Genomic DNA, 22,462 nt, shown 5'->3' with positions numbered 1-22,462 from the left:
TGCATGGCACTCCGCGCGGATAAATAATGTCACCCTGGCAGAACTAATTGTTAGGTTAAAAGTTAATTCCACCATGGATAAAAAATTATTAGGTCAAAAGACTGACAATTATTGGAATAGGATGTCCGGTGTGAATTTTACAAACTATGGCTGAGACCCATGAATTTTTACAATGACCCGTTTTCTAATTTTACCCAAATATTACCTCCCTTAACTTTTAAACTAACAATTATTTATCCACGATTGAATTAACTTTTTTAACCTAACAATTAGTTCTACCACGATGGAATTATTTATCCACGTGGAGTATCACGTGGCATGATTTTAAATTAAAAAACGAGTGTAGTACACGCACCGTCATTTATAAGTCGAGGTGTGTTTTGCTAATTATCTGGTGATAATTTAGGTAGGAAAGTCTCACTTCGGATAGTTAGGAAGGAAACACACACAAAAAAAAAAAATGATAGCTAAAGTGTGTTTTTGACCCTTATCTCTTTAAAAGTTTTATTTCAAAAATGTTGCCAAACAATGGTAGACATGGAGTGCTAGTAATTTTGAATAGCGGGGAAGAAAGATGATAAGTGTAAGTAATGTTGTAGGAGGGGAAGCAATGGGCAAAACCCATACTCATTCAGACGGAGAAATGTCAGGAAAAACTGAAGGTCTTGACTTAGTCTTAGTGTAGACCAAATATAATGTTGGTGTTATTATGAAATTGAAAGATGTCGGAATGGAGGGGACTTCCAAAGCTCTGATGACACAAGAAGCCATGTTTAGCCCATCACTTTGTGGCAGCTCATTTTGCAGCAAAGTAGCAAAACAAGAAACACTTCACCAAAAATGTGACATTTGATTCTTTATCACTCACAAAGGAATTAATTGGACTAGTTTGCATCTATGTTTATTATATCACAGAGGGGAAACCATTAAGAAGGGCGAAATAGAGAACGAATAAGGAAATATGGGTTGGAGATGTGGAGATGTTTAATTCATTGCCTCAAGGAATATATCCACACCCGGTCTCCCTCTTTTTATTTTTAAGGCGGAATATATTGACAACTTCTTAAATTTGTTAGTAAATTTTAAATACTCAAACTATGATACGTTACAATAAAGTACCTGAACATTTTGATATGTGTTTCTATAATTAAACACTTTCTGTTCAAATTATAATTTTTTTGGCAACTCATTTTGCAGCAAAGTAGCAAAACATGAGACACTTCACCAAAAAATGTGACATTTTATTCTTTATCACTCACAAAGGAATTGGACTAGCTTGCAACCATGGTTATTATATCTCAGAGGGAAAACCATTAAGTAGGTGAAAAAAAAAAAAAAAAAAAAAGAGCTAGAGAACAAATAAGGAAATATGTCGGAGATGAGGAGATAGAATATTTAATTCATTGCCTTCAGGGCCCACTCTGTTTCTTTTTATTTTTAAGGGAAAAAGGCCACAAATGTTCTTTAATCACGGGAATAAAATAATTTTATCCTCCGTTTGATTTTGGTCTCAAATATATCTTTATCGTTAGTAGACTGATTCAAATTTGCCCCTCAACTATGAAAAGTAGAAGAAATTTACTCTCCATTTGAATTTATTCCCAAATAGCCTTATCATCGCTGGATTGACGATAAAGGCATATTTGAGACCAAATTCAATTGGAGGACAAATTTATTTTATTTTCCTATATCTGATGGACATTTTTGACCCTTTTTTCTATTTTTAGTAATTAATAAATCTTTCACAATATATAATGAGTCTATCTTTTTACCCTTTTCCCACTATCACTTATCTACTTTCTTTGTTCTTCTTTTTAAAACTGAGTACATTGAGTTATCATGATTCTCATCATTCAATTTTGGTACATAAGTTCATTGTTATTTCTACTTACATTATTGAGGTTCGTTATGCTTCTTTGAAGATTCCTATTGCCTCTAGCTGCCAATCTTGAATTTGTCATTTCTTTGAATGAAATAACAAAACCACAAGGGCTATAATCTTGAATTTGTCCTCTTGCCCTTGCAAGAAATCCGTGCAACCAACCCCCTTTGTTTATTAAGTTAATTGAACCTACTAACACGTTTCTCCTTCACAAGAAAATGATTTTCATGGGCAACAAGCAACTAAATCATTTCTCCAAGATAACAAGTTCCTCGTTCCAACTCCCAAATATACAAATGCACTTAACCATGTAGCTGGGAGAAAAAAAAAATTCGCATCCAACAAATTTAATTAAAAGATTGACAAATTAAAGTGAAAATACATGCAACTTAACTAAAATGAAGTGAAAAAAAAAAAGATTTGGAACACATATATGTTGCATTCATTTGTTTAATTGGTGGATAGTCCAAGTTTTTTTATTTTTTTCGAGCTGAGAGCGAGGTATAAAAACAATTGTAATTGAGTATTGACCAAAAAGTCAAAAACCTTCTACTCGTATTGAATTTATATATTCTTTTTGAGTGGGAAGGAAGAATGTTGTTAAACCAGATTGGTTGATCATTTAATTAGTTGAACCAACGTACCAGTCGCAGCAAAATATAGTTAAATTTGGATCAGAACTTATAGGTAGGAGTACTTACAACTGAGGTAACTATATAATAGTAGAATAAATATTTATCGCTAGGGATATTAATATTCATTTTAAAAATTCGTAATTGGCGGAGTCCTGTAGGAGAATTCAATTGTTCCAATAGTATTACAGTATGAAATTATGAAATACCCGCGCACTGAGTTTTTTATATGGATTTCTTCTTGGTCAAATTGAGACCAATTTTGATTCCTACTTGTTTAATCTGATTTGACTTGACAAATGAAAGACAGCTGACTTCTTTGTTGTTGTTGGGTTACATAAAAGGTTCTGTAACAAAAAAAAGAAAGAAAAAAACTTCATTTATTGTACTCTCTCTATTTCAATTTATGTGAATCTATTTTTTTATTAATCTATGTTAAAAAGAATGATCATTTTCTATATTTAGAAATACTTTACCTTTATGCAATAATTTATAGTCATACAAAATATATGTGATTCATTTAGGATCACAAGTTTAAAAAATTTCTCTTCTTTTTTAAACTCTATGCCCAATCAAATGGATTCACATAACTTGAAACGGAATGGGTAGTAGATTATTGTGTTTAATGAGTTTAGTGGCCATGCCTTTCTTTTGTCTAAAAAAAAGAATGGAAAAATAGGGCACAAGATCAGCACTTATTTTTACCGAAGGAAGTATTATCTCAGCATAAATGCCGATACGAGTACTTGCAGGGTTTATGCAATTAAAAGTTTATTAATATATGAAAACTTATTTGTTAAAGGACAAAAACGCATATCCCTCCACCTATAACCTGAAGTTCCAACTTTAAGTAGGCGTTTGGACATAGTTACCAAAAACAAACTCACTTTTTTTGAAATTTTTTGAAGTTGAAGTTGGAGTTGTGTTTGACCATAATTTTTGAAATTGTAGTTTTTGGTGAAATATAGTTGTAAAAAAGTGAAAAAAGTGATTTTTTTTTTTAAAAAACAAGTTTTTTGAGCTTTTTGTATTCCAGAATACAACTTCAAGTTGTATTCGAAATATTTATGGCCAAACGCCCAAAAATGAAAAAAAATTCAAAAAAAAGTGAATAATTTTTATGGCCAAACGGCACCTAAGTCTTTCAATGCAAAAGAAGCTTAGTAGGGATGTTTCCCCTTAAATAGGTGAGAATTGGAATTATTTGAAGCTCCAAACAGGTATCAGACATCAATCGGGAAATTCAAAATAATTTAAGTATTAGATTACCATGGGACCCTAATAAATTATTTTCTCCATTTTACTTTGCTTAAAACTATTTATTTCTTAATCTGTTTAAAAATATCTATATATTCTTTTAATAAAAAACATTTATAGTAGTACAAATGTCGAAACACATTATTTGCCACACAAATATTATGATATATTTAAAGTTACAACCAGTAGCAAAGCCAATTGGGTGAAAGGGGAACCCTCTTCGATAAAAAAAAAAGACACTATATATATCTAAGGTTAGAATATTTTTTATGTATATATAATATAATACTCTCCTTAGATTCTTCATGTGTTTACTTACTTATATTTTGAATCCCCTTACTGAAAATTCTAGCTCCGTCACTGATTACAAGTCTCATAATTTTCTTTCTTTCTTAAGTTTTATATCAGAGTCAAATTATATCAAAACAACTTAAAACACAGAAATGCTAATTATTCATTAAATACCTAGTAAAAAATAAGAAAAAAGTAGAATATAAAAAGAGAGAGGTGAGAGGAGGGGTGGTGGGGTTTATGAGACATGTGAGAGAGAGAGAGAGACTCCTGCAATGTGGGCAAAATAGGGTGCACAATTGAAGAACCAAACAAGACATTACATACACACATACGTATACAGAGCCTACTTTCCTTTACTACTCTCTCTATTTCTCGTTTCTCGGTCCATCCATAATACTATCACGTCTCTCAAGAATTTTTTTCCTTTCCTTTTTTTTTTTTTACTTCCCCAGTTTAATAAGTCCCTTCTTGTTGTTCCATTAATTACTATTTTTGCTTCTTCATTTTATAGAACAAGAGGGACACAGAGGGGAAATTAATTTCTTATCTCATCCATTCAATTTTATAGAAACAAGTTGGACCCATGTAAGCAAATAATCTTGTATCTTTTCTTTTTCTTCTTCTTTCCTTTTGTTTTATGTTTTTTTTTTCTTTCTGTAATTTATTGGTTGCGTGTTAAAGCTGGTAATTTGCTATGTGGGTTTTCATTTTCGTGTGGAAATGACTGTTGGGTATTTGCTAGTTCCTTTGGTTTAAAAGCTTGACGGTTCATATTTTGTATATACAGGAACTATAGTAGTATAAGATAAAAAAGAGTTCCTTTTCTTGAAATTGTACTTTGTGAAGTTATATTGGTGTGGATTGGGATCCTTGCTGGATCTATTTGTTTTTTTGGTTATTGTAATGTTAAAAGGTACAGTTTTTATTGTTGCCACTAGAATAATGAAATTGCTTTTTACTTGGTAGTCATGTTTGTGATTCTCTTTGTTTTACTAAATTGTAATTTTTTAAATTTCTTTGTGTTTTTTAGGCTTTACAAGGACAGAATAATTCAGCACATGCCTAGAGCTTAAAAAAAGGTGATTTCTTGAAGTCGGGTTTCATGGGGTGAACTCAAAGGGTATAATGGGTAGTAGTATCAGTGATGATGAAGAAAGTTTATTTTTTGATGCTTCTGAGAATATTGATAATTGTGTGACTAGTAGCTACCAGTATGATGTGTGGACTAGAAGTCCTAGCAGTGTTAGAGAGCGCCGTAAGGAATTCTTTAGTTGGATGGGATTAGAAGTAAATGCTGGAGAAGATTCACTAGATGTATATGGAAGTTCTGATTTTAGTTGTGAAATTGAACGGATTATGGAGAGTAGCGAGGCTGTGGTGCGAACCTCAATTCTTGAAGACGAATTCCCTCTACCTATTTTGTCTGAAGTTGTTTTGGGTTCATATAAAGAGCTGGATTCAAATGAGGCATTTGTTTGTCGGAATGGTAATCCAGATAGTGAAAGTGATTGCAATGTACATGACCAAGCCGAGAATAATCACAGAACTATGAAATTGGAACGGCAACTGATGACTCAGCAACTTGGACAACGAGAATTTGAGGTCAATGGAGATGCTGGGTGGAAATTGAATGTGGTGAAGAGGCATTTATTAAGTAGATTGCGAACACTAACGTGCATTGTAAATGGCAGAGGGAGAAGTAACAATTTGAAGGCCGACAGCTCCAGCTCTGTCCAAAAGTCTAGGGTTCAGAGGGCTAAGGTTCACCATCGCAAGAAGCGATTGAAGGAACTGTCTGCCCTTTTTATAGGGCAAGATGTCCAGGCTCATGAAGGTTCTATCTTAACTATGAAATTCAGCCTTAATGGACAATACCTAGCCAGTGCTGGTGAAGATAAGATTGTGCGTGTATGGAAAGTGGTGGAAGATGAGAGATCCAATGAAATTGATATTCAAGACTTAGATCCGTCTTCCATGTACTTCACGGTGAACCATCTTTCGCAACTGGCTCCTTTGGTGACAGAAAAAGAGAGAATCAATAATTTGAGGGGTCTAAAGAAAACAAAAGAGTCTTCCTGTGTCATTTTCCCGCCTAAGGTCTTTCGAATTTTGGAAGAACCGCTGCATGTTTTCCAAGGACATAGTGGGGATATATTGGATGTTTCGTGGTCAAATAACAATGTATGTTTATTGCATTATACTTGATTAAAGTTTTCTGAACAATTCTTGATCTGATCAAGTTTTCTTTTATGATTTATTATTCCTGCAGTGTTTGCTTTCATCATCAACTGACAAAACTGTTCGTCTATGGCAAGTTGGATGTGATAAATGCCTCAAAGTTTTTTCACACAGTAATTATGGTAATGCGCCAAACCTTTTGTGAGATCATTCTATATTTTCTGATTAGCCAATCTGTTATAAGTTTCCGACATTTTAGTTCCAAACTGCATTGCTCACTTCTTTTCTTTCTTTTTGGTTTTCAGTGACGTGCATACAATTTAACCCAGTAAATGATGATTACTTCATCAGTGGTTCAATAGATGGAAAAGTTCGCATTTGGTCAATTAGCAGCGGTCAAGTTGTGAGTTGGACGGACATAATAGACATTGTGACTGCTATTTCCTATCGTCCTGACGGGAAGGTCTGTTAATTTGTATCTTCTTTCCTGTTACGAATATAGATTCAGAAATTCAAGCAGTTCATTTAACAAGTTATCTACTTCTCATGCAGGGTGGGATTATTGGTTCTATAGCAGGCACGTGTTGCTTTTTTAGTTTAATAGGTAATGTTGCCTCTTTTCTTTCTCCAAGCTTTTATCTCAGAGTAGTATTACTCTTACCTGATTGTAATTTTAGTTTGTATGAGCATCATGTGTTTGTCACATGTCAATTTCTGATGCACATTATAAAATTCTTATGAAATAGCGAATGAAAGAATGTGAATATAGTTTACAGTGGCCGAGAATTGTGGTCCATTTTTTTACGGTTAATGTATGGATAGTGTGTTAGATTAAATATCAAATTATAAATGTGTTTTGACATTTCCGGACCATCACAGATCATGAGATTCAACTGGAGGAGCAGATTTGTTTGGGCAGTAAGAAGAAGTCCCTTTGCAAAAGAATTACTGGCTTTCAGGTTAGCATACATCACCAAGATATATTGCCTACACAGCTTTATTAGATGTTCTGGATAGCAGTGTAATAAGATGCTGATAAATCATTACTTCAATGCAGTATCTACCACAAGACCCAAGTAAAGTAATTGTTACTTGTGCTGACTCCCTAGTCAGAATCCTTAGTGGGATCAATGTGATCGGAAAATTCAAAGGTATGTTCCTTCTCGAGTTATAGATGATAACCTATTTTCTATGCCTATTTTCCTGTCATTTGAGTGGCTTCTCCATTCTTTTCGCGTCAATGAGGAGTCCTTGTAGTTGATATTGCAGTTGTGTCCAAATATGGGACTTGCTGTCAACCCGTTTTTTCTCCTTTTGTCTCTTCTTCTTTTAATGTTGTGCTACTTTATTCTCTAGGCCTAAGAAATGCAGGAAGCCATCTCTCTGCTGCTTTCTGCTCAGATGGGAAGCATATCATCTCTGCATCTGAAGATTCTAATGTCTATCTATGGAACTCTCACATTCCAGAAGATTCTTCTGTGTCCCAACCTGAAGCAGTGAGATCATTTGAGTTCTTCTATAGTGGTGCATCCATTGCAATACCTTGGTCTGGCCTGAAAAATGTCAACCACGACAATCAGTTTCACTCACAAGGAAGCTTAAACAATTACCCGTTCCGGCCTTCTCCTCCTTTCTCTTTAGGACAAGGGTTGTCTTTAGAGGCAATTCCTAAGGGATCTGCGACCTGGCCTGAAGAGAAGCTTCCACTGTCAACTCCTTGGTCTGTGCCTAAAGTGATGCGTAAATCTCAATACAAGTTTCTCAAAAGTTCTTGTCAGAGTTCATCCACTTCTCATGCGTGGGGTTTAGTTATTGTTACTGCAGGCTATGATGGGCGAATAAGGTCATATCATAATTATGGACTGCCTTCGCCACTTTGACAAGTATATCTTCAGTGTTTCCAAGGAAGTGGAAGTTATCTCCTCTTTTGGCACCTCCTACTTGACAGAGTTCACTGTTGCAATGAGAGCTCCATATGAGATATGATGTTTGACCCGCCCCTTTAGGTATTTACAAGTCATATCAGAGTTTGCTTGGATATACCTGATCTTGTCACTAGTTGGGCACCTAATTTTAATTTATTAGGCGCCATTCATCCACCAACCCTGGAAGGAAATGAATATTTTACAAGAGGTCAAACCTAATATGCTTATCCATATGAGGTGCCTGCGGGGCCTTTCATAATTCTCTTTCTTTGGTTATCTAAATGAGACCAGGGAAGGAGCTAGTGGCTGTAATTTGCTCAAAGGAGAAATGGTGGGGAACTTCATCTTTTATGCATGCTGGCTGTTCTGAAATAATTGAAGTGTTGTCTGCCATACAGTCCGTCCATTGAAGATAGGAGTAACCACAGGTTGATTGTGAAGGTGCGGGCCACTTCCTACTGAATTGGTGTGTCGTAGCAGCTGAACGTGCATGAGATCTCAGTGCTAATGTCACTTGCTAATAAAGTAAGAAGGCTTTGGGGCTGGTGCTCTGCTCTACCCCTGCTTGGAAGAGCAGGTTTTTTTCTGGTAAAAAAGGGAGGCTCATTATAGAGAGGCTGCTGGTAACATGGTTTTTTTTGGTGCTTGGTTCTAAACTCAGTGGATCATGCGTTCCCTCCTCTACCCTTCTCCGCTTAAATACTAAATTTTTGTCTATGCCAAGGTTCGAACTTATGACGTACGCTGCGCTCTTACCACTTGATCAAAGTCCGGGGGCGAGGCTGCTGTAACATAGTTACACTAACATAGATGGCATTTTTTAATTTACAGCTCCAAATTGTATTTAGTAGCATCACAATGTTGGTACAACACACAACAACAAATGTGACTTCATTGATTATTTCTTCTGTACAGAAATCAGTAGTGATTAGTGTATGTGTCATGTATATGCATATAGCTGGGCGCTCTTCTTGCAAAATTGTTAATAGCAGCTGAACCTTGTTTTGAGGTTCAATGATTTTGCTTCCAAGTATCATCATTTGTAGTCTTTGAAATATGAGATATTGGTTAATTCCTTGATGAATTCTGGTGACTATGAGCCAATTTGCATGCTTGTTGATGTTGGAGCTAATACAGAATATCAGTCAGCAAATCTGATATAGTCATCCCTCGGGTTCCTTTTGAGCTACAAGCATGGCCCTATCAAACAGTTGCATTACATTGGGTAGGGCTGATTTTCGCAAACGTCCCTTCTTTAGGTTACCATTTAAATTTTGTCCCTTATTTTTTAAAGGTTGTGCTGATACACTTGAGACTGATAAAACATTAGAGTTTAGACAATCGTATAATATCCCCAAAATTTTAAATCATAATCTAATATTTTCTTATAAGATTTTCACTTTGCTCAAAAGAAGTGTTTAGGTTGTAGTTTAAAATCCATAAGTTGCAAGAGAAATAAGAATAGGATCATGAAATAGTTGTCCAGAAAAATGACAACCCGTGAATTTCTATAGGAAATTACACCCAATGACCTTGCAAATGAGTTGGTCTTAACTTTTCACCCTCGCTTGCCCCATATGCAAACCTTCAAGGTCAAAAGTTCAAGACCAATTGGAAACAAGCGCAAACCTTCAAGGTCAAAAGTTTTAAAATTTGAAAGTTTTTTCCCATGCGGCAAGAAAGGTCAAAAGTTCAAGACGAATTGGACAACAAAATTGTAATGGCTCTCCATGAAACCAATTACGAACGTTAATTCTAGAGGTGTCCCCTAGCATTTTCATTTCCCTGACTAGGTTCAGTTATCCCCTTTCGATATGAAAAGGCTTATTTTAAGAAAACACAACTTCCTAGCTTTTTCCCTGTCATAATCAAAGATAGACGATGGATGGATCGATAAAATGGAGGGAGTGGGTGTGGATCAGACTTCTAGGGTTTCCATTATGCCTATGGTCACAAGAAATCTTCAAACAAATTGGAGATCAATGCGGAGGGTTTTTAGAAACAGAGGAGGAGACTTCACTCAAGAACCATCTACACCGGGGCTCGAATCAAAGCAAGGGGGAGATGGGAAGCGATTCCGAGAGAGGTGGAGGTGTCCAACGAAGTAATATACCACACTATTCCGATACGGGTGCGAAGTTCCGGGGAAGTCGAGCAAAGGAAAGGAGGAGAGAGGAAGAAACCTTTTGTCCGACGGTTAATAAAGGACTAGTGGTCTTATCGAAGTCACGGAAATAAGGGAACCTTTTGTCCAATGGTTAATAAAGGACTAGGGTCTTATCGAAGTCAGCAGAATAAGGGAACCCATGTGGGGACCTCGGGAGAAGGGAAAATTTGAATTGGACAAGTGATTGGCCGGAAACAAGAGGAAAGTGGCCAATGGAGGCAGTTGCAGGCTCAATTAAAAGAATAAAGCATTTTGGGCCCCATTAATAGAATGTGAGCAATTGGGCCGAATTATTGACCCTTTTGCGTAGTAATTCATAAGTCAATTCGAAGCCCATGTAGAGGACATGGTTAGTATAGAAATACAAAGCAACTTTGTCAAGACTAATAACCCGAATATGTTCGAACCACTGGGGAACAAAGATGGAGAAAAGGAGACTCAACATAATCAAATTGAACAACCTACGGGAAATTCATCTGAAGAGAACCAAGAACGAGAAGAAGAAGAAGAGAACCACAGTAGGCTACATCTACAAATACGGATGCAAGAACTAGATACAGAAGAGATAAATGAAGATGTTACCCCTCCGAAAGTTCAATTACCAGAAGAAGCAACCATTCCAACATCAATAACTCCGAATGGATTCAACAAAGATATAATCAGACTTAGCACGAGTTTGGTGCTAGCTTTAAAGGGTGAGAAAGAGAAAGCCAAAGAGTTATTCATGAAGATAGATAGCAACAAGTAAGAGAATAAGGGGGAACAGTCAATCACCAAAAGGAAGGGGATGAATGAATTGAAAGGGCTAGAATTAGATACTAAATTCATGAGTAATGGTACTAGAAGTAGGGGGGATATCTAGCAATAAAAGATCAATGAAGTTGAGTATAGTGTCCTGGAATGTTAGGGGTCCGAACTCGTAGTAAAAAAAAAGTATGATAAAAAATATTTTACTTACCTGGAAAGCAGATGTGGTGTGTGTTTCCAGGAAACAAAAGTGGAAGGGGATATCACTGATATAGTGAGAGAAGTTTGGGGGAGCAGGTGGGTCAATTATGTTCAATTAGAAACTAGTGGGGACAAGAGGGGATAGTAATTATGTGGGACAAAAGGGATTGGGAAGGGTGATCAGTAGTGAGGGCATGTACTCTGCTTGTAATTTCACTGGAAGGAGTCAAGATTTCAGTTGGAACACGACTGGAGTTTATGCTCCAAATGATAGAATGGAAAGGGAGGAAACTTGGGGAAATAGGTGCAAAGCAAGGAGTCTTATTCCAGGGCCCTGGGTCCTTTGTGGTGACTTTAACACAGTTAGATATCCATCTGAAAAAGAAGAACTGCAAGAGAGAATCAACAAGGCAATGACCGATTTTCTGATTTCATTGAACATGGAAATGGTGGACTTGTCCCTGACAGGGGAAGTTTACTTGGAAGAAAGGAGACAGACACAATATTGCATCAAGAATTGATAGATTCCTGATATCAGAAGAATGGGATGCTAGCTTTAGGAACATCAGGCAGTCCATATTACATAGGGTGACATCTGACCATTCACCTTTGTTACTTCAAAGCGGAGAATGGGAGAAAACCAATTCTTATTTTAAATTTGAGAACTGGTGGCTAAAGACGGAGGGTTTTAATGAGAGAGTGAAGACATGGTGGGAATCCTTCAATTACAGTGGAAAGCCAGACTTTATACCGGTAGCAAAGTTGAAAGCTTTAAAAGGAAAATTGAAAGAGTGGAGTAAAACAAAGACAAGGGAATTTGGGAATGCAGAAACAAGTGGTATTGGCTCAGCTTGCTGAACTGGAAGAGATACAAGATCATAGAACCCTCGAAAGAGAGGAGATAACTTCTAGACTGGCCCTAACCATGGAATTTGAAGACATTGCTAGGCATGAAGAGACTGCTTGGAGACAGAGATCAAGGGCAACTTGGTTGAAAGAGAGAGGACAAAACACAAGTTTCTTTCACAGAACAGCAAATGCACACAGAAGGGCAAACACTATAGACAAGTTAAGAGTAAATGGAGAAATTCTGGAGGATCCTGGAGAAGTGAAGGAAGAAATTGTGTCATATTATGAGAAGCTGTATTTAGAGACAGAAAACTGGAGACCACAATTTAATATGAGGAATTGTCCTAAGTTGGATGCTGAAGATAATGCAACTCTTATGGCCCCTTTTGAACCTCAAGAGATACTGGACTCCATCAGGGCATGTGCAGGGGACAAAGCTCCAGGTCCCGATGGATACTCTATGGCTTTTTTCAATCAGTGTTGGGATATCATAGGGATAGAGCTTGTAGCTGCTATACGAACTTTTACTTTGAAGGTTATTTTGAAAAAAAGTTTGAATGCCACTTTTGTGGGTTTGATTCCAAAGAAAGCTAGAGCTATAGAGCTCAATGATTTCGTGCCTATTAGCTTGATTGGGGGAGTCTATAAGATCATTGCTAAACTACTGGCAGAGAGGTTGAAAAAGGTAATACATAAACTGGTGGACAGCAACAAATGGCTTTTATTAAAGGAAGACAGATCATGGATGCAGTTCTTATCGCTAATGAGTGTGTGGAGTCTAGGACAGAGGAGTAAGAAACCTGGTATTCTATGCAAGCTAGACATTCAAAAAGCATATGATCATCTGAACTGGAGCTTTCTAATCAATATGTTGGAGAGAATGGGGTTTGGAACTAGATGGATCAAATGGATAAAACATTGCATTAGCTCTGTTAAGTTCTCAGTGTTGGTCAACAGAACTCCTTGTGGTTTTTTTCCTTCTCAAAGGGGATTGAGACAGGGTGATCCTTTGTCCCCTTTCTTATTTATCCTGGCAATGGAGGGCATGAGCAATATGTTTCAGACAGCTAAGGTGAATGGCTGGATAAGGGGATTTCAGGTGGGTGCAGGAAACTTAGAGATCACTCATCTGCAATATGCAGATGATAATCTTGTCTTTTGTGAAGTGGTGGAAGAGAACATTTTAATCCTAAGAACTATCTTCATCATCTTTGAAGCAGTTTCAGGATTACACATTAATTGGGGTAAAAGCTTCAAATATCCAATTAATGAGGTTGCAGAGGTGGAGAGCTTGGCAGAGAAATTAGAGGTAAAGTAGGGAGCTCTCCAACTACATATTTGGGCATGCCTTTGGGAGCCAAGAGCAAGTCAAAAGGAATATGGAATGGAGTACTAGAAAAATGTGAGAAGAAGCTGACAAACTGGAAAAGCCAATATCTTTCTCTTGGGGGAAGATTGACAATGGTCAATAGTGTGCTAGACGCCTTACCATCTTACATGATGTCCATATTCCCAATACCTGTCAATGTAATCAAGAGAATTGATACCCTTAGAAGGAACTTTCTGTGGCAGGGCAATGAAGATAAGAAGAAATTTCATTTAGTCAAGTGGGAGGAACTGACTGTGAGCAAGAAGACAGGGGATTGGGTATCAAAGATTTGAAATTGCAAAACCAAAGTTTGATGATGAAATGGCTATGGAAATTTGCTACAGAGGAAAACATGCTATGGAAGGAAGTCATTACTGCTAAATATGGTTTGGAGGACAAGTGGATGACAAACATGGTGAATACTCCATATGGATGCACTGTGTGGAGGGCAATCAGGAATCACTGGCCAATAATGCTTGCAAGAATTAGATGTAAAGTTGGTAATGGTTTAAAGGTATCCTTTTGGAATGATATATGGTTGGGTGACACAGCTCTAAAGGTGAAATTCCCTGCCTTGTTCGTTCTTAGCCAAAAGCGACATGCTACTGTTGCTGAGATGTGGACTGGACAAAGGTGGGATCTGGATCTGAGAAGACACTTGAATGATTGGGAAATGGAGATGGTAGCAGAATTCCACAGTACAATGGCAGCATTCATCAACTTAACAGGGGAAAGGGATACTTTGGAATGGAAGAAGGATGGCAAAGGAATTTTACTGTAAACTCAGATACAAAGACCTAAATGTATCAAGTTTGCAAGAAGAAGGATGGCCATGGAAGATGATATGGAAGACAAAAGTACCTTATAAAGTGAACTGTTTTAACTGGCTGTTGGCAAAAGAGGCAGTGTTGACTCATGAAAACCTGAACAAAAGAGGTTTTCACTTATGTTCGAGATGTTTTTTGTGTGGGGATCATAATGAGACAATCAGTCATCTTTTCTTGCACTGCAAATGGACAGACCAGCTGTGGAGGATGTTTATCAACCTGAGGAAGATTAGATGGGTGAAGCCTGGGAGCATAGAAGGAGTGTTAAAATGCTGGAACAGGGATGGGAATGTAACAAGAAAAGAGGAGAGATGGAAGATTGTCCCATCATGTATCTGGTGGACTGTTTGGAAAGAGAGGAACCAGAGATGTTTTGAGAACAAGCAGAACAATTTACAGAAGTTAAAGATGAACTGCCTAGCTCTTTTTTATTTTTGGTGTAAACAGGAAATTTTAGATCAAACAGAAGATATTTTGATGTGTTAGATCTCTTGTAAGAATAGAAAACTGTAGAGATCAATGCTGTAAATGTAACCTTTTGGAGGGGGACTACATATTTTGATGTAGTACACCTATGGATATATAGATTAACTGTTACAAGTCTCAAAAAAAAAAAATGGAGGGAGTAATAACACAATTTACATTAAGCACAATTTTTTACCTACTGAATTGTGTTCTGGTTTGTGAAGATGTTTGCTTAGACAGGTAAACTTTGGCGATATGAAAAAGTAAATAACTTTAAAGTAAACCTACAGCCTCAGAAGTTTTAATGCATGAATTAGCAGAGTAATAACACATAGGAGTTTTCTCTAAATTTGGTTCATTATGAAGTTTTCTTAAATAAAGTGACGAAAATTAAATTTAGTTTAAATAATCCTACGACCACAGCAGTTTTAATGCCTGAAAACTTGACAAGAACATGTTGTCAATGCTTCTGAGGGCCAATTTTGCACTGTTAGCTTCAGAAACATAAAGTACAACAGCCTCTTACTGGCATTTGCTATTTTCCTAGAGCAAGCAACACATTTGGTAAAGAATATCGCGGTAAGGAACAATAAAAGGCGTCTTGTTCGTGCTTAAATGTTTGACCTTGTAACAAAACTGCCAACGGACAAACACCTCATACAACACTTCATGGGAAAAATCAGTCTATAAGGCCAAAAGAAAATATTACAGTTAATACCAGAATTACATTTCCAATTCCTCTGTTTGGAGACAGGGGATTAATATGACGAAGTTGGTGATGCCAGTTCTGCAAAACAAAAAACAAAAAAAAAAAACAGAAAAAAAACGTAAGCTGTCCAGTAGAGATAGGGCTGCAAAATTTTGAAAATGACCAAATGCAAAGAAGCAACCATTATGGAACAGGAAATTAACTTTTTCTTTTGGATGTCACAATACTATTTGGGCTAAATCCAGATAACTTCTAAACATGGAAAGCAACACTTTTTTTTATTTATGAAGATCATGGAAAGCACTACTTAAGTTGGCGTCATGCACCTAATAATTTATTAGCAGACATCCCTGCGATAAGAATGTCAGTCTTGTTCTCCTTCAAGAAAATTTGGCATTTGTAACAAAGTCTTTGACAGATAATAACCAAATGTCTTTTTGAACAAGCTCTTCCTAGAACCTCTCAACCTTTTCTACAGTAATCTAAATAAACAGTCAAACAGTAGTTAAGTGATTGATTTGGACAAGATATCTGAATTCCACCAACCGTAAGCTCCATTTCGAATGTTTTCCTTAGCACGTACACAGAAATCTGTGAGTCACTTATATTAAGGAAAGATTTGTTAATCTTCTTCAGGTTTGGTATTCAGAAATTCCAACCATAAGGATTCCACACATCAAATTACTCAACATAGAGCCAGCTGTCTAAAAGCTTCTTGACTTTGAGACAAAGGGTTTCCAAATGCTCGCGTAACAGACATAACCTAACCAACTAACCATAAAAATTGAAATTTAATCCCTCAAGAAGATCCAGTGGCAACCTTCTTTGCATGATTACACAGAATCATGGTCCAACTAAGAGCAAACAGGATCCAGGGTAATTGTAGCCGGAAGCGATACAAGTTCTCCGATAAACAAATAATGAAAGATGTAGTTCATTTGCAATACATTTCCCAATGTATCTTATATTTAAACTAAGAAATCAGATTGATCGCTTATTATATGAATGAATTGAATTCTTTTACAATTCATTGTGCAAGCTCCATGTGCTATGATGTCATAATCCTGTTCGACAATCTTTGGAATGGAGTTCCTAAAGGAAACATTTGGAAGTAAATAGTAATATTTCCTAAAGGAAATATTTTTTCTTTTCTAGACCCCAGGAAGCATTGGGCACTAAAAATGACACAAGCTTGCCCTGCCAATTCTCTAACAGCCCAAGTTAGTTTTCCAAGAAATCATCATTCCATTTGCTAATAGATCCTATGTCCAACAAAAAAGCATGAAGTATAAGACAACCATTGGCAATACATGTGTCAACGTTGTACCAATACCAAGGGTAGCAGCTATTAACTTGATTCAATCTCTACAGTTCTCCATAAATAGGATAAAACTCTGAGAAACAACATGAGATAGGTCCTCTATAGATCCACTTAGAACCAAAAGTCCGCTAATTTTTTAACTTCATTCTCTTCATTTGTTCCTTAAACTTTTTTTCTGCAAGAATAGAAATGAAAACCTCCATTCACTGACAGCTTTTCACTTGAAGTAAATAAACCTTTTCCTCTCTTTCCTAACCGTTACAACCCTTAAAGAGTCCATCCATCTGGCAGAAGAGGGCCAAGAAAACAATTCTATTAGCATCTGGAACTTTAAAACCATTGTTGTGCAAATGCCAGCAACACATCCTTTAGTTGTTTCCAAGGCAGATAGACAGTCAATATGGTAAGAGTTAATTTTCCTATAACCAATAGTGGTATGAGAGCAAGCTTAAGCACAATAGTAGATGTGATCTTTTCACGACCTGTAGATCACAGCATCGGGGCATTGAAACAGCCTCTTTCAGACATGCAAGTGAAGGCTGTACGATATGCATCCACTCACTTCCTTCCCTTGTAGTAGCCAGATAGAACTTCTTACATGGGGTAAGCCCTTTTTTAGTAGTCTAATTATGACAAATCATTTGAACGCCATAGAGACATCCATCTAAGCAAAGACGTAGAGTGGAATGGACACAGAGGATTTATATATATGACTCCAAGCAATTGTAGAACTCATAGTCGAATGTTTAATTGGTTAACATAGAAAAGGACAGATACTAAATTCAACATTCAGAAACATAAAATTGATAACATCTGTGAATGTATTCGTACATCCAAGCACATAATCATTCTAGTAAGGCAAGAGATCCAAATTAAAAATGCCCTAATGTCCCGCAATGCTTGTACACAATTAACAATATAGATTTTTTCAGTAATTAACGTTCAGATATATGGATCACCTACCAAGCAACATAGTATATTGCATTAACAACATGAAGCCATCACTACATTAACAATTTATTCTTATCATTGCCTCCCTGCTATCCACGTGTCTCAACAGATATATGTTCTATAGCTAAGCTAAATCAGAAGAAAAGGTAGTGCTCTCTCCGTCCCGATTTATTTGACACTTTTCGCGTCCCAGAAACAATTTGACTAATCCTTGAAGCTGGATTAGATCAACCAAATATTTTAAGATTAAGCTTTATCATATTCAAAAAATACTCCCTCTGTCCCAATTTATGTGGCACAGTTTGGATTTCGAGAATCAAACAGTTTAATTTTGACCATGAATTCGGACATTGAATAAATTTACACATTTGGAAACTAGTTAAAAAGTACTATAAGTCACAATAATTGATAATTTAAAATATTTAAAAGATATACTCCCTCTGTCCCAATTTATATGACACACTTCTCTTTTTAGTCAGTCCCAAAGAAAATTGACACATTTTCTTATTTGGCAACAATTTAACTTTAAACTTTACTTTTTACGCTTATCGCGAGATGATCCATAACCACCCACATATCTTTGGCTTGTTTTAGACCATAAGATTCAAAAGTATTCCTTTATTTCTTAAATTATATGCCCAGTCAAACTACGTTACATAAATTGGGACGGAGGGAGTATGAAATATTAATGGTAAAAGAAAGACTTGTTTGAATCTAGAAATCCGAAAGTTGCCAGGTAAATTGGGACAGAGGGAGGAAACTTTCAAATGTTAGTCAAACTTTCATGTTTGAATCTCGAAAAACGAAAAGCATGCATGAATTGGGACAGATGGAAATTACCCTTGAGGGTGATCAAACAGGGAGGTTGACAACGGAGGTAGAATTGTGAGCCTGAGGACAAGGATCAACATGAGAAGGCAAATTGTTCATAAACAAAGGCCTATCTTTAGCTTCTTCTTCTTCCTCATCATCAGATGCATATGTTGTCAGATTCACACATGCGCATCGCTCCAACGATGCGAAGAATGCCGAGGCGACACTCGTCCCGAACCACCTCGCAATACCATCAATCTTTTCGCACGACATTGTAGTAGTGCTCGACCAAAGAGATCTGACAAATCCCTCCTTAGTCGAGCGAGGAGAAGAGGTCTTTGTGTTGTCTGGTTTTTTGGCTGAAAAGGAAAATTGGAGGAGAGATAGGCGAGGAGAATGCTCTATTTGACATGTGGTGGGTGGGTATTGGGTCTCTCTTTTTTCCTTTAGAAACTTTTTTTTTTTTTAGTTTTACGAGATCTCTATTTTTTTCCACGTAAGAATGTGAAAAAGATAATTTTTCGGTCAAAATTATTTTCTAAAAAATAATCACCTATCATTGTACCAATTTATATACAAGGATTGACCTATATGTTGAATCTTTTTTTTTATTATGATTTTTTCTAACTTTTTTTCATATATTATGAATGAGTAAAATTATAGTACACTTTTTATGTAATTAGTACATATATAAATTTGGACTGGAAGAATATTTCTTTCCGAATAAGTCAACTCCCATTATAGGTACTGGATCTCTTTCCGAAAATAATCGATCACCTGAGTTTTTTCGTACATTTGTCTACTGTCCAACGTTGCTATTGCTTTTCCCCATGGAAAAGTTAACCCGCATGCGTCAAATGCTGGGTTGTCAAATGTCAATGCTTATTACTTTCTGGGAAAGTACCAAATATACCCCTAAACTATACTTTCACTGTTTCATTTTATATGAGGATGTTTGAACGGAGACGAAATTTCAGAAATAAATAAAAAAAATTAAATTTTATGATCTATAACAAATCATAAAAGTTGGTGTGACTAGAAATTATTTCATTATAAATAAAAAGGTAAATTTAGAATTGAATTGTTACTAAAAAAGAGAAAAAATATCATATAAATTGGAACGAAGAGAGTATGATTTAGTATAAATATACCCACTGTTAAAAAAGCGATTTATTTATATCCCTACCGTTACACAATTGGCTCAAATATACCCTTTTCAGTTGAGGGAAGTGAAAAAATTAAGAGATAATTACAGTCAGTATCAATTGGGGTACCAATGCTACCAAATTTAGCCCATATTTGAGTTTTTTGCCCACAATAACTCATCTTCAGTTTAAACAAAAATTACTTGTCAAAAAATGACTCATTCCCTTCTCCCTCCCCCCCGCTCTCTCCACTGCCTCCTTCTTTTTAGTTTTTTTTTTTTTAATTTAAAAAAAATATATATTTTTGGAGTTCGCCACTGCCTCCTTTTTTTTTTTAATTTTAATTTTAATTTTTTTTATTATTTTTTTTTTGGAGTTCGCCACTGCCTCCTTTTTTTTTGTTTTTTTTTTTAATTTCCCATCTCCCTCTGTCACGCCGGATCTTTAATTTTTTTTATTTCCCCTCTGCCTCTTGTCACGCCGATCTTTCATGTTTGAACAGTTGGTTACGGTGGTGGTGTTGGAGTTCGTCGAGAACGGAACTGCGCGATGATTTGTATATGAGTGTATAATATTGTATGTCGGTGTATATGGGTGTATACGCCGGAGAACGGAACTCCGGCTATGACTATATATGGGTGTATAATATTGTATATGGGTGTATATGGATATATGGGTTATAATATTGTATATGGGTGTATTATATTGTATAATATTGTAAATGAGTGTATATGGATGTATATGGATATATAAGTTATAATATTGTATATGGGCGTATAATATTGTATATGAATATATATGGGTGTATAATATTGCATACGGGTGTATATGGATATAAGGGTTATAATATTGTATATGGGTGTATAATATTTGTATATAGGTGTATATGAATGTATATGTGTATATGCATTATAATTTTTGTATAATATTGTATATGGATTATAATGTTGTATAATACTGTATATGTGTGTATATGGGTATATGAATTATAATACTCTATTAAAAAAAATTAAAAAATAATAATAAAAACATTTAAAAAATTTAAAAAATTTTAAAAAAAAATTGCAAAAAAAAAAAAAGGAAAAAGAAGGAGGCAGGGGAGAGAGAGGGGAGTTTTGGGTTAGAGCTTTGCAATGTAAGTTTTGAGCTATTTTTTTATAATGTAAGTGACCCAATCATATATTTATGAAATTTCCCCAAAAATTAATGTGTCAGAAGGATTAAATATATACCCCTGAACTTTGCGAGAAGGATCAAATGTATCCAATGTGGCTTTTATTTAATATAAAAAATATTTAAAATCGAATTTTTCACTTCCGTCAACCGAAAAAGGCATATTTGAGTTATTGTGTAAAGAAAGGGGTATAAATGAGTCATTTTTTAATGAGGGTATATTTGTTCTAAATCGTATATTTCGGGGGTATATTTGAACCTTTTCCCTTATTTAAAAAATATATATATATTATACTGTTTTTTAGTTATTTTATTGTGTATAATTAAAAGGGAAAAGGTGCAAATATACCCCCTCAACTTTGCGATTTAGAGTAGATATACCCCCATTAAAAAAGTGGCCTATATATACCCTTGACGTTATAATGGTGCAAATATACCCCTGCCCTTACACAAATAGTGCAAATATACACTTTTCGCTAACGGGATTTTTTTTAAAAATCATTTAGCTTATTTTTTTAATTTTGAAAAAAGTGTACTCATTTTTTTGGAGTAGACATATTTTTTTAATGTCACATGGTAAAAAAAAAATCTGGTGGGTCGGGTCTGGTTCGTTTAAAAAAATATCTCCGTGGCTTTAAAAATAAATAAGTCTACCCATTTTTTTAAGCGAACCATATCCAACTTACCAGAAAAATAATAATCATGGCTTTAGAGAAATATGTCTACTCAAAAAAAATGGGTAGACTTTTTTTTTAACGCCACGTGGTATTTTTTTAATTAAAAAATAAACTAAATGATTTAAAAAAAAAAAATCCGTCAGCAAGGGTATATTTGCACGATTTTGTAACGGTAGGGGTATATTTACACCACTTTTATAACAGGGGGTATATCTGCTCTAAATCGCAAAATTGAGGGGTATACTTTCCCTAATTAAAATTACACTTATAGAAATTGTAACAATCATTTCGATTTCTCTTTTATCTCAATATGTTTCGATTAATTTTTAAAATATCACTAATGAATCGACAAATTAAGAATTGTTAATCCTTTTTTGATAGAATGTATCACTTGTTAAATAAAAAATAATAAGCTTTAATATAATACAAAAAAGTAGTATAAAATTAAGATAGTACATATTTGAATCACAATACATGTGATGTGTCTAATAGAATATGTACTGTCCTCCATCTAGTACTCGAAATAGTTATCAATATTTATCCAAAAAGATACCTATGTCAACTTGTCTTTTTAAATTATTATTTTTCAGAATTCGCAAAACATAAAATAAATAGATAATACTCACCACAACCATGAAGAGTACTGTATATTCAATTCGTTGAACACAATTTCTACTACACGAGCTTGTACAAATGTTCAAATAAGATATTGACTTACAGGGAAAGTATTACATAATGCAGGATGTGCACTCCAAGGCTAGGGGTGAACGAAACCGACAAATCGAGTTAAATCGGTAAATTTTTTTTAAAAAAAACGACTAGTGGGCTGATTTGATTTGATTTGGTATTTTAAAAAAACCACTATAAGTGGTTTGGTTTG

General features: G+C 35.4%; 1 protein-coding gene and 1 long non-coding RNA gene across 2 annotated transcripts; one reads left to right on the top strand and one right to left on the bottom strand.

Annotated features, from left to right (window-relative positions):
* Window positions 1-4,385: 4,385 nt before the first annotated feature.
* LOC132051719 (WD repeat-containing protein YMR102C-like) lies at window positions 4,386-9,280 on the top strand. Its single transcript, XM_059442910.1, has 8 exons — window positions 4,386-4,650; window positions 5,096-6,246; window positions 6,335-6,425; window positions 6,549-6,706; window positions 6,796-6,847; window positions 7,123-7,202; window positions 7,301-7,394; window positions 7,600-9,280. Exons 2-8 carry the CDS (start codon window positions 5,191-5,193, stop codon window positions 8,121-8,123), a joined length of 2,055 nt encoding a protein of 684 aa, XP_059298893.1. The 5' UTR covers window positions 4,386-4,650; window positions 5,096-5,190; the 3' UTR covers window positions 8,124-9,280.
* Window positions 9,281-15,373: 6,093 nt separating this feature from the next.
* On the bottom strand, window positions 15,374-19,102 carry LOC132051718 (uncharacterized). Its single transcript, XR_009413867.1, has 2 exons — window positions 18,615-19,102; window positions 15,374-15,580 (listed from the first exon to the last, which is right to left on the bottom strand). It is a non-coding gene; the product is annotated as an uncharacterized LOC132051718 (long non-coding RNA).
* Between the last annotated feature and the right edge of the window lie 3,360 nt (window positions 19,103-22,462).

This window comes from Lycium ferocissimum, chromosome 4, assembly GCF_029784015.1.
Source record: "Lycium ferocissimum isolate CSIRO_LF1 chromosome 4, AGI_CSIRO_Lferr_CH_V1, whole genome shotgun sequence".
Lineage (NCBI taxonomy): Eukaryota > Viridiplantae > Streptophyta > Magnoliopsida > Solanales > Solanaceae > Lycium > Lycium ferocissimum.
The sequence above is the reverse complement of the archived record's forward strand: the minus strand, read 5'-3'. Positions and strand labels throughout refer to the sequence as shown.